This window comes from Neoarius graeffei, chromosome 4 (genome assembly GCF_027579695.1).
Source record: "Neoarius graeffei isolate fNeoGra1 chromosome 4, fNeoGra1.pri, whole genome shotgun sequence".
Taxonomy (NCBI): Eukaryota; Metazoa; Chordata; class Actinopteri; order Siluriformes; family Ariidae; genus Neoarius; species Neoarius graeffei.
The window spans coordinates 11,523,371-11,536,307 of NC_083572.1; the positions used below are offsets into that span (position 1 = coordinate 11,523,371).

General features: G+C 41.6%; 1 protein-coding gene across 1 annotated transcript in view; it reads right to left on the minus strand.

Moving 5' to 3' along the window:
* cyth4b (cytohesin 4b) overlaps positions 1-12,937 on the minus strand; it is a 42,459-nt gene that overhangs the window by 23,332 nt on the left and 6,190 nt on the right. The window contains exons 2-4 of the mRNA XM_060918827.1: positions 10,036-10,118; positions 6,733-6,797; positions 6,549-6,615 (exon numbers count right to left, since the gene is read on the minus strand). Coding sequence (XP_060774810.1) covers positions 6,549-6,615; positions 6,733-6,797; positions 10,036-10,118 — 215 coding nt within the window. The remainder of the gene's footprint in view (positions 1-6,548; positions 6,616-6,732; positions 6,798-10,035; positions 10,119-12,937) is intronic.

Sequence of the window (12,937 nt, forward strand, 5' to 3'; positions counted from 1 at the left end):
GGCAAACAGGTCAGTGGATGATGCAATCAATATGGGACTGCACTACATCCTGCAACACCTTGACTCTGCAGGGACGTATGCCAGGATCCTGTTCGTGGACTTCAGTTCGGCGTTCAACACCATCGTTCCAGATATCCTTCACACCAAGCTCACCCAGCTCACTGTGCCCTCCTCCACCTGTCAGTGGATTATAAACTTCCTGACTGACAGGAAGCAGCAGGTGAGGCTGGGGAGCATCACATCCAGCACCCGGACTATCAGCACTGGCGCCCCCCAGGGGTGTGTGCTCTCCCCACTGCTCTTCTCCATTTACACCAATGACTGCACCTCAAGAGACCCGTCTGTTAAACTCCTGAAATTTGCAGACGACACAACGGTCATCGGTCTCATCTGAGACAGTGACGAGTCTGCATACAGACGGGAGGTTGAACGGCTGGTCTGTTGGTGTGGTCAGAACAATCTGGAGCTGAACATGCTCAAAACTGTGGAGATGACAGTGGACTTTAGGAGGAGCCCCCCCCCTGCCACCCATCACCATCACCAACAACATTGTGACTGCTGTTGAAACCTTCAGGTTTCTGGGTTCCACAATCTCCCGGGACCTGAAGTGGGAGACCAACACAGTCACCATCATCAAAAAGGCCCAGCAGAGGTTGTACTTTCTGCACCAGCTCAGGAAGCTCAACCTGTCTAAGGAGCTGCTGACACAATTCTACTCTGCCATCATTCAGTCTGTTCTCTGCTCTTCCATCACTGTTTGGATCGGATCGGTCACCAAACAGGACAAGAATAGACTGCAATGGACAATAAGGTCTGCAGAGAAAATTATTGGTGTCAGCCTGCCCTCCATCCAAGACCTGTACCTGTCCAGAGTCAGGAAATGGGCAGGTAACATCTCTGCAGACCCATCACACCCTGGTCACAAACTGTTTAAACTTCTCCTCTCTGGGAGATGCTACAGAACACTGTATGCAAAAACAACCAGACACAAGAACAGTTTTTTCCCCTCAGGCTGTCTGTGATGAACAGCTAAAACCGGACTCAAATGTCAGTAACATCAACTGTGAAATATCTGCACACTCATCCCGTCATTCTGTGCACACTGTATATTTATATTTACTAATTCATCCTTGCACTATGCTGTCTATAAATATATTTACCCTTCTACATGTACATAGCTTTTTGTTTTTTTCGACACTTTTTATCTGTTTGCACTAAGAGAGCAAAGTGAAACCGGATTCAAATTCCTCATGTGTTTTCACATACCTGGCAAATAAAGTTTATTATTATTATTATTATTATTATTATTATTATTATTATTATTATTAAGGTCAGACAATGTAAGTGACCCTGTAGCTAACAATATAACTATCAGATCAGCAATTAGAATGTTTTACTCCCCTTAGAGAAACTGAATTACTTTCATTAATCTCAGCATCAAAAGCCTCAACTTGTGTACTACATCCCTTACCTACACGTCTATTCAAACAGATAATACCTGAAGTAATTGAATCACTTCTAAAAATAATAAATTCTTCTCTTAGGATTGGCTATGTACCCAAATCCTTTAAACTAGCAGTTATCAAACCCCTGATTAAAAAACCTGACCTAGATCCCTGTCAGCTGTCCAATTATCGGCCAATATCAAACCTCCCCTTTATCTCCAAGATCCTTGAAAAAGCTGTGGCACAGAAGTTATGCTTATATTTACATAGAAATAACATCCATGAAATGTATCAGTCAGGATTTAGACCTCATCATAGCACAGAGACAGCTCTGGTTAAAGTAGTAAACGACCGACTGTTGGCGTCTGATCAGGGCCGTGTCTCGCTGCTTGTGTTGCTTGACCTTAGTGCAGCATTTGATACCATTGATCATTCCATGCTTCTGTATCGACTAGAAAATGTTGTGGGAGTTAAGTGAACAGCCCTCTCTTGGCTCAGGTCTTATTTAACTAATCGCTATCAGTATGTTGATGTAAATGGTGATTTTTCTAGACATACTGAGGTAAAGTTTGGTGTTCCACAAGGTTCTGTCTTGGGTCCACTGCTTTTTTCTTTATATATGTTACCTCTGGGTGATATTATTCATAAACATTGTATTAGTTTCCACTGTTATGCTGATGACACACAGTTGTATGTTTCTGCAAAACCTGATGAGAGACACCAGCTTAATAGAATTGAGGAATGCGTGAAGGACATTAGACACTGGATGCTTATTAACTTCCTTCTGCTTAACTCTGACAAGACTGAAGTACTTGTACTAGGACCACATGCAGCTAGAAGTAAGTTTTCTGATTGCACAGTAACTCTGGATGGCCTTTCTGTTTCTTCACGTGCAGCAGTAAAAGACCTCGGAGTGATTATTGACCCCAGTCTTTCATTCGAAACTCACATTGATAGCATCACCCAGATAGCTTTCTTTCATCTCAGAAATATTACTAAGATAAGAAATTTAATATCACTACATGACACAGAAAAACTAGTTCATGCTTTTGTTACCTCCAGGTTGGATTATTGTAATGCCTTACTGTCTGGATGTTCCAATAAGTGCATAAAAAAGCTCCAGTTAGTTCAAAATGCAGCAAGAGTCCTTACTAGAACTAGAAGATATGACCACATCACCCCTGTCTTATCCACACTGCATTGGCTCCCAATCAAATTTCGTATTGATTATAAAATACTCCTATTGATCTTTAAAGCACTGAATGGTCTCGCACCACAGTACCTGAGTGAACTTCTGGTCCTCTATGACCCGCCATGCCTACTTAGATCAAAGGTGCAGGCTATCTGCTGGTACCTCGTATAGTGAAGGCTACATCAGGGGGCAGAGCCTTTTCTTACAAAGCCCCACAGTTATGGAACAGCCTTCCAAGTAATGTTTGGGAATCAGACACAGTCTCAGCGTTTAAGTCTAGGCTGAAAACATGTCTGTTTAGTCAAGCCTTTTGTTAATGGTGTTTATGAGGTAAAGGAGTAGATCTGGAGGGTCCTCAGGCATAGAGTGTTTTGGTAAACTGGGATGTATGGATGCTGTCAGTCCCCACTCGCTTGCTCACTCGAGATTGTTGATGGTTTAGTGGCTAGCTGCTTTATGTCCCGGGGTTCCCTCATGCCTGTGTTACCTTCTGGCTCTCCCCTTTTAGTTATGCTGTCATGGTTAGTTGCCAGAATCCCTCCTTGTACTCAGTGCAATATGTAAACTGTTCCTACTTATTCAGGTGACATTGAGCATACCTAACAACCTGTGTTTTCTCTCTCTCTCTCTCCTCCCCCCCAAATCTGTCCCTCTGAGTTACATGTCGGTCCTGGGATCGAGTTGCTGACCTGTTCTGCTCCTCAGACCTGCCTGATCCATCCTGGTGCCCTGTGTCTGGTTGGAGTCTCATCGCATTGCTCCTGTGGAGGACGGCCCCATGAGGACAGTTGAAAGTCACACTTGGAGGATGCCCTGGACACGTACAGTAATGTTTTTATGGCTGAGGACTACAGTTGACTTGCTAACTTTAGGACTGCGGTTGTCATGAACAGTTTTGCACTCAAGTTTCCATCAGTGAAGAGTTTATAACATCAACGAAACTGACTTCATGTTAAAACTGTTAATGTTATAGTCATGTTGTCTGTTGTTGCCCAAATGAGGATGGGTTCCCTTTTGAGTCTGGTTCCTCTCGAGGTTTCTTCCTCATGTCGTCTGAGGGAGTTTTTCCTTGCCACCATCACCACAGGCTTGCTCATTGGGGATAGATTAGGGATAAAATTCGCTCATGTTTTAAGTCGTTCAAATTCTGTAAAGCTGCTTTACGACAATGTTTATTGTTAAAAGCGCTATACAAATAAACTTGACTTGACTTCTAAGTTATATAAATGTTGACCAAAGTGAAAGGTCCCCAGAAGGTCTGGCTAGTGACCAGGCTCTATTCCTTTCAAGTGGAAATTAAGGGTTACTCTATGGTTACTCTATTCTTTATTCTCAGCATCAACTACAAAGGCTTGGTCTCTAAAATGTCTAATATTTCTCTTTGTAACCATGTAAGATTTTGTCTTCATTATCTGTGTATTTCTTATGCGTGCAATAGTCCATCCATCCATCCATTATCTGTAGCCGCTTATCCTGTACAGGGTCGCAAGCAAGCTGGAGCCTATCCCTGCTGACTATGGGCGAGAGGCAGGGTACACCAGGTTATTGCAGGGCTGACACATAGACACAGACAACCATTCACACTCACATTCACACCTACAGTCAATTTAGAGCCACCAGTTAGCCTAACCTGCATGTCTTTGGACTGTGGGGGAAATCAGAGCACCCGGAGGAAACCCACACAGACACGGGGAGAACATGCAAACTCCACACAGAAAGGCCCTCGTCAGCCGCTGGGCTCGAACCCAGGACCTTCTTGCTGTGAGGCAACAGTGAGGCAATGGTGCTACACTACATTTACACTACACCACCAATGGTCACTAATTCCTAGCTTGAAGACATCACAGGCAATAATTTTGTCAACCCTATTGGAAAATATGAGCTCAATTGAGGTAGACTGGGCGCAATCTTTCATATTTGGTGTTGTTGGTTCAGTTATAAACTGGGATAAATTGAGACCACCACTAACCTCCTTGAGATAACTGGATGTGTCATTCAGTCAGTTCAGATTACTGTCACCCACAACAATCAATAATAGAACCTAAATCAGCAGATGGGGGTCTATAAGTCCCTACCACAGTTACTGAGTTATGCCCGAAATAAGCCTTAAGTGCAAGAAATTCAAAACATCTTGGTATAGTGATAGCATTTAAAATTGTTCCAGAAAACAAAACAAAACAGATTTAACCTAAATTATCACCCCCTGCCCTTGCCAATTCTATCCACTCTCTATAAGTTGTAGCCTTTTAGAGCTACATCCATGTCACTGACACTCTTTTTGAGCCAAGTTTCACTCAGAACCAGGATATTTACATGGCCAAATTTCTTCAGGAAATTTCTGATGTTTAAGTGAATTATCCCAAGTCTGTTTTTGTTCTTAAAGGTATGATGGTTAAAAAGAACATTTGGAGTAGGATCAGTCGTAGAAATAGAGGCATTAACAGTACATAGGTTACGGATTTTAGCTCCTCACCAAGGCCATCCAGGATAATACAACCTGCTGTTGGAGAGGAGTGGAATTGTAGAGATAGGAGACAGCTGGCAAGGGGAGCAATGGGTAGTTGGAGGTAGGGATGACAGAACAGAAGTCCTTTGACAATGATTTTAATAGGTGCCATCATTTTGTTTTGGGGTGGTCCGTGGGCGGTCCTAGGGTGGGTCTCCCAAAAAGGGACCCAGCTTAAAAACTGCTAACAAGAGTTCAGACTTCAGTGTTCTCCTAGGATTCACTCACACTTGCATTGTTTCTGGACAATAAAAACGTTGAAGGAAACTTCTTTCGTGTAAGTATATTTTTTGGCTACTTTTGAGGTACAGACTTCCACAACAATGCCCACAATGCAATATTTTTTTTCCTGTTTAGTTTACTCTAGGTTTAGTTTACTATGTGGTCAGTACCATACAATTAAGCTTAGCAAATCATATGAAATAGCACCAGCAATCATACTGAGCTAAAATCATGCAAAGTTTCATTTAAGTAAAAATAATGTCAGAATAGGAACTCAAACATTTTGCATTTGTTAAAGTCATGTAGTAAGTCCTCTGATATGCTTCTTTATGTCTTCTTTTGCCCCCTCTGACTCAAACTGTTCTCTGGAAGAATGCATATCAAAATTACAAATTTGCTGCATTGTCTTTGGCCTTCATAATTCGCCACTAATGCATAACATGACAGACAATCCCATGCTTGATGCGATACCAAAAATACCAAGAAGCTCAGGACCTCTAAATGAAGACCTGCATGTACTGTATATTTAAAACGTGCTAATGAAGGATCGTAAAAAGCAGTGTATGCTGTGGTTTCAATTTGGAAAAATTATTTTCAGTCAATTGCATAATAACATGACAAGGTTTTGTTTGCTTTTGCTTGCCAGACTTAGCGTTGCCACGAATGTCATCCTTCTGAAAACCACACTTGTTCAAAAAGAAAAACCACAGCACCATTTCAAAAAAATACCGTAAGAGGTGGCTCTTCCGTTTTTTGTCTTTCATATGCTAGCATTTGCTTTCAGCCTCCTATTACCTCTGCTGTATAGCAAGTCCATTTTTACATATTAAATATCAACACCTGTGTTTTTCCATGGTTACATGTTCCAGGTATGGCGGAGGTCAGAAAGTGCATGATGACGCACGAACCTGCAGCCAAGCTTTAAACCTTTTTGTCTCACATAGGTTACTTCTAAACCAATCTGAGTGGAAGGAAAGTGGTTTGAAGCCTTTGTGAGTGACCTTTTGGCATCTCATCAAAATGGCATCTCATCAAAGTTGAAAGCTGAGCATTTCTCTGGTTTCCCCTGCAGACCCAGAGGAGGCTTACAGTAAGTCTGTGCTTCAGGGTCACTAAAGCGTTTAATTATTCAATTATACTTTCTGAAGTTCAGCAGTCGGATGTGATAATTAAAAAAAAGTACCTTTTTTGGGTCCATGTTGAATTTCTTCTTGCCACTAGAAATCTGCTTCCCTCTCTCAAGTACTTTGCTGTAAAATAAAGAAAATTACAGCGATATCAAAAACTGACGAGTGAAAGAAGCATTTGTCCTGTTTTTTTTTTTAGCCAAATGTCATGTCAGAAGAGAAGGGTGGATGTTCACTCACTTCTCTTCTGAAGATTCAAAATCTTGAATTTCAGCCATTACATTCTCGATCTCCCACTTCAGCTTCTGCAAAAACATTTCAGCACAGTTTGACTCACCGTCTCACACACAATCACAAGATGCAGCATGGAAACAGCACTGTTGCTACCAAGAGATATTTTTTTTTTATTGTGACAACAGAGCAAATGAAAACTGACTTGAAGTTGAAAGTCCTTCCAACGCCATACATCTCTGTAGCCCGTGGCCTCTCACCTATTACATAGCTAGGGTTACGGTGGGGGGCTAGTACTCTGGTACCGTAATTGCGAGAGTTTGACTTCCCACTTGCATCTGTATTGCAGCGTGCCTTTCCAGACAGCAGTAGGTGGCATTTTTATGATGGTCTTTGGCAGGGTGCGATTTGTCAAAAAACCAGAAGGGGGGATGTTTTTTTTTTTAATCATGAAACGTCACAAAATTAAGGTAACAATAGGCTAACAGCTCAATAACATCTGATGATATCAAATGAATAACACTAAATGAAAACGAACACTAAACCAGAGATAGTAAATTCATCTTCCTATCTCTCGGACTAAATACACAAACACTAACACAACAAAGTTCGCATTGCTTGTCACGTTGCTGTGATGTTTCTCTCCCTCCGGATTAAATGGACAGTGACTCGAAAATCACTAAAATACATGAATACTAAATGAACAGTTTGCTCTGATGGCGCAGTTCACATTGTGCGCAGCTTTCCGATTTAAACTGTTTTTTTCTCATCCTTATACTTCCTGTTTCATGGACTGTAATGGATTTGCTTATTTAGTAATTTTAATACAGAATTTACTTTGAAATTATAATCAGACACTCCAACGTCCCCCCTAAAAAAAAAAAAAATCGGCCGTGAAAAAGGCGGCATCCGCCAAAAGGCGCGCTGTTTGCATCCCTGCATAGAACGCAAAGATATTGTTATTATCTACAATGGATCTATTTGCGGGTGGCACGGTGGTGTAGTGGTTAGCGCTGTCGCCTCACAGCAAGAAGGTCCGGGTTCGAGCCCCGTGGCCGGTGAGGGCCTTTCTGTGTGGAGTTTGCATGTTCTCCCCGTGTCCGCGTGGGTTTCCTCCGGGTGCTCCGGTTTCCCCCACAGTCCAAAGACATGCAGGTTAGGTTAACTGGTGACTCTAAATTGACCGTAGGTGTGAATGTGAATGGTTGTCTGTGTCTATGTGTCAGCCCTGTGATGACCTGGCGACTTGTCCAGGGTGTACCCCGCCTTTCGCCCGTAGTCAGCTGGGATAGGCTCCAGCTTGCCTGCGACCCTGTAGAAGGATAAAGCGGCTAGAGAGAATGAGATGAGATGAGGGATCTATTTGCTGGGGACGTTCGTGAACATCAAAGCTGCCACTTCGGGTCATTTTGAAAGTGAGTGCAATGTAGACCATAGAAAACTGTGTCACAACATGCCTGTCATGTCAACTTGTTTTTTGGTTTGTTTGTTTTATTGACGGGGTTGTCCCCGAGGATTTTTTTTCAGCAGAGATAAAAACCAGAGGGGGGGATGATCCCCCCCCCAGCAAATCGCACCCAGGTCTTTGGTATGACCCGACCGCGAGTAGAACTTATGACCTCCTGATCGAGAGGCAGACACGCTAACCACTAGGTCAACTCGCGGTAGATGAGAACTGACTAACAGACTAAAAAAAAACACACACCCACACAATTGGTGCCAATTTAGGATACAAAACAACCTGTTCTCTTTACATTTTTATTCAATTTAAAGATTTATTTTTCTTTCTGTGAAAAATAAACCAAGGCAAGGTACAGCAAGGCTTTATTTAGTTTTGTGGTGAACATGGTGGAGCAAATGTGTAATGCAATGACATTATCTCGATATATTTAGTGCTCCAAATATCCGTATTTGTATCTGCATTAAGATTTCAACCCAGAGTGGGCGTGGCCTAACTGAAGGTTGAAACGTACAGTAGAAACGCCACCACAATCAACATGGTGTGAGAATTCTAGCTCTCACAGTTCCTCAACCTCAGCTACATCACTCCAGTTCGTAATTGTTTCCAGCTAGAGATGTGCACCGGACTGTTGTTTCTGTTTGCTTGTTTGTTTTTAAATTCAACTCAGTTGTTATTTTTGGTTGTACCTGCCTGCGATAAGTTATTCTAATTCCAATAATATGATCAAGCTCGTAGCCTCATTTAAATCACCTCAATCCTGACCAGGCAGTTACTACGGATGCTGTGAATAAAAACACATGAAAATAAAAACCTCCAGCTCGCATAACTTAAGTGTTGCCAGTCTTAATGCACACCTCTAGTTTCAACCAGATGCCATGTGAACTTTTCTGGAAAGTTTCTCCTACCGTCTCCTATTCGTATTTCTAATTCTATCTGATTCAATCTGAATCATGTACAGGTAGTCGTCGACTTACGACTGCGTTTGGTTACGACTGACCGGTCGTAAACCGATCTGGTCGTAAGTCGGCCTGTGTTAAATGAGCGTAAGTATATTGTGATGTGTAATGATACTGTAATCATCTTAAAGTCTTATTTTATCAACATTTTCTTATTTCATTACCTTGGCGCATTATTTGGTTTAAGTCAAACACTGCATACTACACTGCGTACAGTACAATTCGTTTAATATGTGCAAAACAAAAAATACGAAATACAGGTGTGAAAAATAGAAAACATTTTAGTTTGAAACGTACCAAAATACAAATGTAAAACATAGCAAAATACAAAATTTAGTGACTGCTGGCATCACTGGTGCTTGGCTGTGGGTCGTCTACGTCATCATCAGCTGTTGCAGCGCTCGGGCTGGCGGGAGGATTTGCTCGTTTCATAAACCAGGAGCTGGGGCGGAAACTGTATGACGGAGCGTACGAGGGAGTGCGAGAGAGACGGCGCATGTGCCAGGAGCTGGGTCGGAAACTGTTGTACGTGGCGAGAGGCGCTGCCGGGAGCTGGGGCGGAAACTGTCGTACACTCAGCTAGCTCAGCTGGGAAACACTTGCCAGTCATAACCAGACGGTCGTAAAGTCGATCGGTTGTAAGTCGACGACTACCTGTATTCAATTCTTATTAAGTTTAACAGCAAATTATTAGTAAATGCGCAACGCAACTCTGCAACTCATCGAAAAAAATATATGAAAGAAACGCAAATTCTCTCTTCATGTGATTTCCGGTCTACAGTGTGATTGGTTATGCTTGAAATGATTGCATGAGAAAACAGTAAAAAGCACGAGACATTTAAAATTTCAACGTTTAAAAATTAAGTGTAGCATGAAGCAGTCTTTTAAAAGTACCTGAATGTCATCCAGGAGGTCCTGCTTGTGCAGCTTGAGCTTTTCAATCTCAAGTCGTTCCTCCGGCAAGAAATCAGGAGACACTAAGACATGTTAAGAAAGACAAATTTTACGACCAGAAAAAAAAAATTTCTTATGCACAGTCATTTCTTTTTTTTAAAAAAATACCAGATTCACTTCATCTTTAACAGAAACCACAATATCCTCCATCCTGAACACTTGTCAAAAAATCGTAAACTCACCGCTTTATTTCTGACTTTTACAAAGCATTGCCACTGGAGACTTCTTCCAAACATGGGAAATAATGTTTGCGAAAAACACTCTTAAAAAAATCTCATCACAGAAAAGTTCACCATATTTAACAGGTATTCCGCTCAATCTCATCGTACCTGAGCTGTCAGCTATAAGCCATGTGCAAGAAGATTGAGTGGAATAATTTTTTATTCTATCCACATTCACTGGATTTTGAGAAACGGAGCATTTTTATTTTTTGCAAATTTGATAAATAAAACTTTATACAAAATGTCTGACAAAATCATTTCCGCTTAGAATGTAAACAAACTGACGAAATGACAGGAACAATTTGTGAAAAATGCTAAAATCAGAATTCTCATCTCATCTCATCTCTAGCCGCTTTATCCTTCTACAGGGTCGCAGGCAAGCTGGAGCCTATCCCAGCTGACTATGGGCGAAAGGCGGGGTACACCCTGGACAAGTCGCCAGGTCATCACAGGGCTGACACATAGACACAGACAACCATTCACACTCACATTCACACCTACGGTCAATTTAGAGTCACCAGTTAACCTAACCTGCATGTCTTTGGACTGTGGGGGAAACCGGAGCACCCGGAGGAAACCCACGCGGACACGGGGAGAACATGCAAACTCCACACAGAAAGGCCCTCGCCGGCCACGGGGCTCGAACCCAGGACCTTCTTGCTGTGAGGCGACAGTGCTAACCACTACACCACCGTGCCGCCAAATCAGAATTCTTGAAAAAAAAAAAAAAAAAGATATGTTCTTACCATCAAATACTTCTATTCCATATTGTGTTGCTTTTTTAAAATATTTTTTGGGGTTTTGTTTTCGAGTAGAGTTTTTTATTTCGTCCTCGGTTGGTTCAGCAACATGCGCCACCATTTTGTTTTTCTCTACTCACGGTATATAAGCTGATGTCCTAGTAGTAGAGTAGCCAATCAGAGCACATGATTGCTCATATCCAGTGAATGTGGATAGAATAACAACAATTATACATGCCTTTTGTGTGCAAGTTATATAGCTATGGTTATATAGCTTTAGTATAAACAATTAGTATATATGGGGCGGCACGGTGGTGTAGTGGTTAGCGCTGTCGCCTCACAGCAAGAAGGTTCTGGGTTCGAGCCCCATGGCCGGCAAGGGCCTTTCTGTGTGGAGTTTGCATGTTCTCCCCGTGTCCGCGTGGGTTTCCTCCGGGTGCTCCGGTTTCCCCCACAGTCCAAAGACATGCAGGTTAGGTTAACTGGTGACTCTAAATTGACCGTAGGTGTGAATGGTTGTCTGTGTCTATGTGTCAGCCCTGTGATGACCTGGCGACTTGTCCAGGGTGTACCCCGCCTTTCGCCCATAGTCAGCTGGGATAGGCTCCAGCTTGCCTGCGACCCTGTAGAACAGGATAAAGCGGCTACAGATAATGAGATGAGATGAGAATTAGTATATACATTTTTTTAAAAATAATTACCAGTGTATTGAGACTAAAACAATTATCTGCCTCGGGCTCAGTAAATAATGGTGATTAATAATTGGTAAATGTTGCTAGCTATAGAAAATGGTGCTTTTATAGAGCAATACTGTATTTAGGCCTCAGCAGCAGCTTTCTGGAAATCCTTAGATTTTGATATTTACAACCACAGAAACTTAACCACTAACCACTGAGTCATTACTCTCACCAGCGTTTATAAAAAACAGGCATAAAATTGTTCTGTGGAATTTTCCCAGAGTCTCATATCACTATGATTTTGGACCAGATCTACTGTGGAATATAATAATTTTTGGTCCAAGAGAACCATAAAAAATGAGCAGCCTCGAAAATTATGTAGATTAATATATCTGTAAACAATCAATAAGTCATTTACAACAGATACAAATATGCATCTTTCTCTTCCTGTATTCAGCATGTTTGCATGTCACATGTGTTTTGTGTGTGTAAGGGTGGAGCTGACAAGTGTCAAACTGTTCTCAAAAAACTGCAATGTTTTTCTCACTATCAGGAAGAAAAACAGCTTGAATTTCTCATTGTGACGCTTCCGACAGGCACTATATCTGCAGTTATGGGTGAAAAAATATGCCTATATTGCACAATCCTTCAGTCAAAATCACCTCGCAAGATGGTATGTATTTGAAGGACCAACTTCAAACCCATACACACACACACACACACACACACACACACAAGGTAATGTTGTTGCTAAAGCAGAATGGTAAAGCCGACCTAGCCCCTGCGTCTTGAGAGTCTTGGTACTGCAAAGGTTCACATTCTACCTCATTTATAACACCAGATTTGACTCAACAAAGTCTTTATTGGCTGGATTTGGTGTTCGAAAAGGGAAAAGACCAAACCAAAATTTGACATTCCTGCTATTTATGAGCAAACAGTACTAATATTATGCATTTAGCTTCCTGTGTAACAATGCCTGCTTCTGCACTGCAAAAAATGGCCTTTCAAAAATAAGAAATAAAAGATCAAAACAAAGCATATTTGCTTGAATCAGGTGAAAAAAATCTGCCAATGGAACTAGTCAAATTTGACTTGGTAAGATTTCTTAAAGTAAGATGAAAAATCTAACCTGTTTTGAGATGAAATAATTCCAAAATAAGATTGGGGAACTTATTATACGAGATCTGATTAACTCAAAATAATC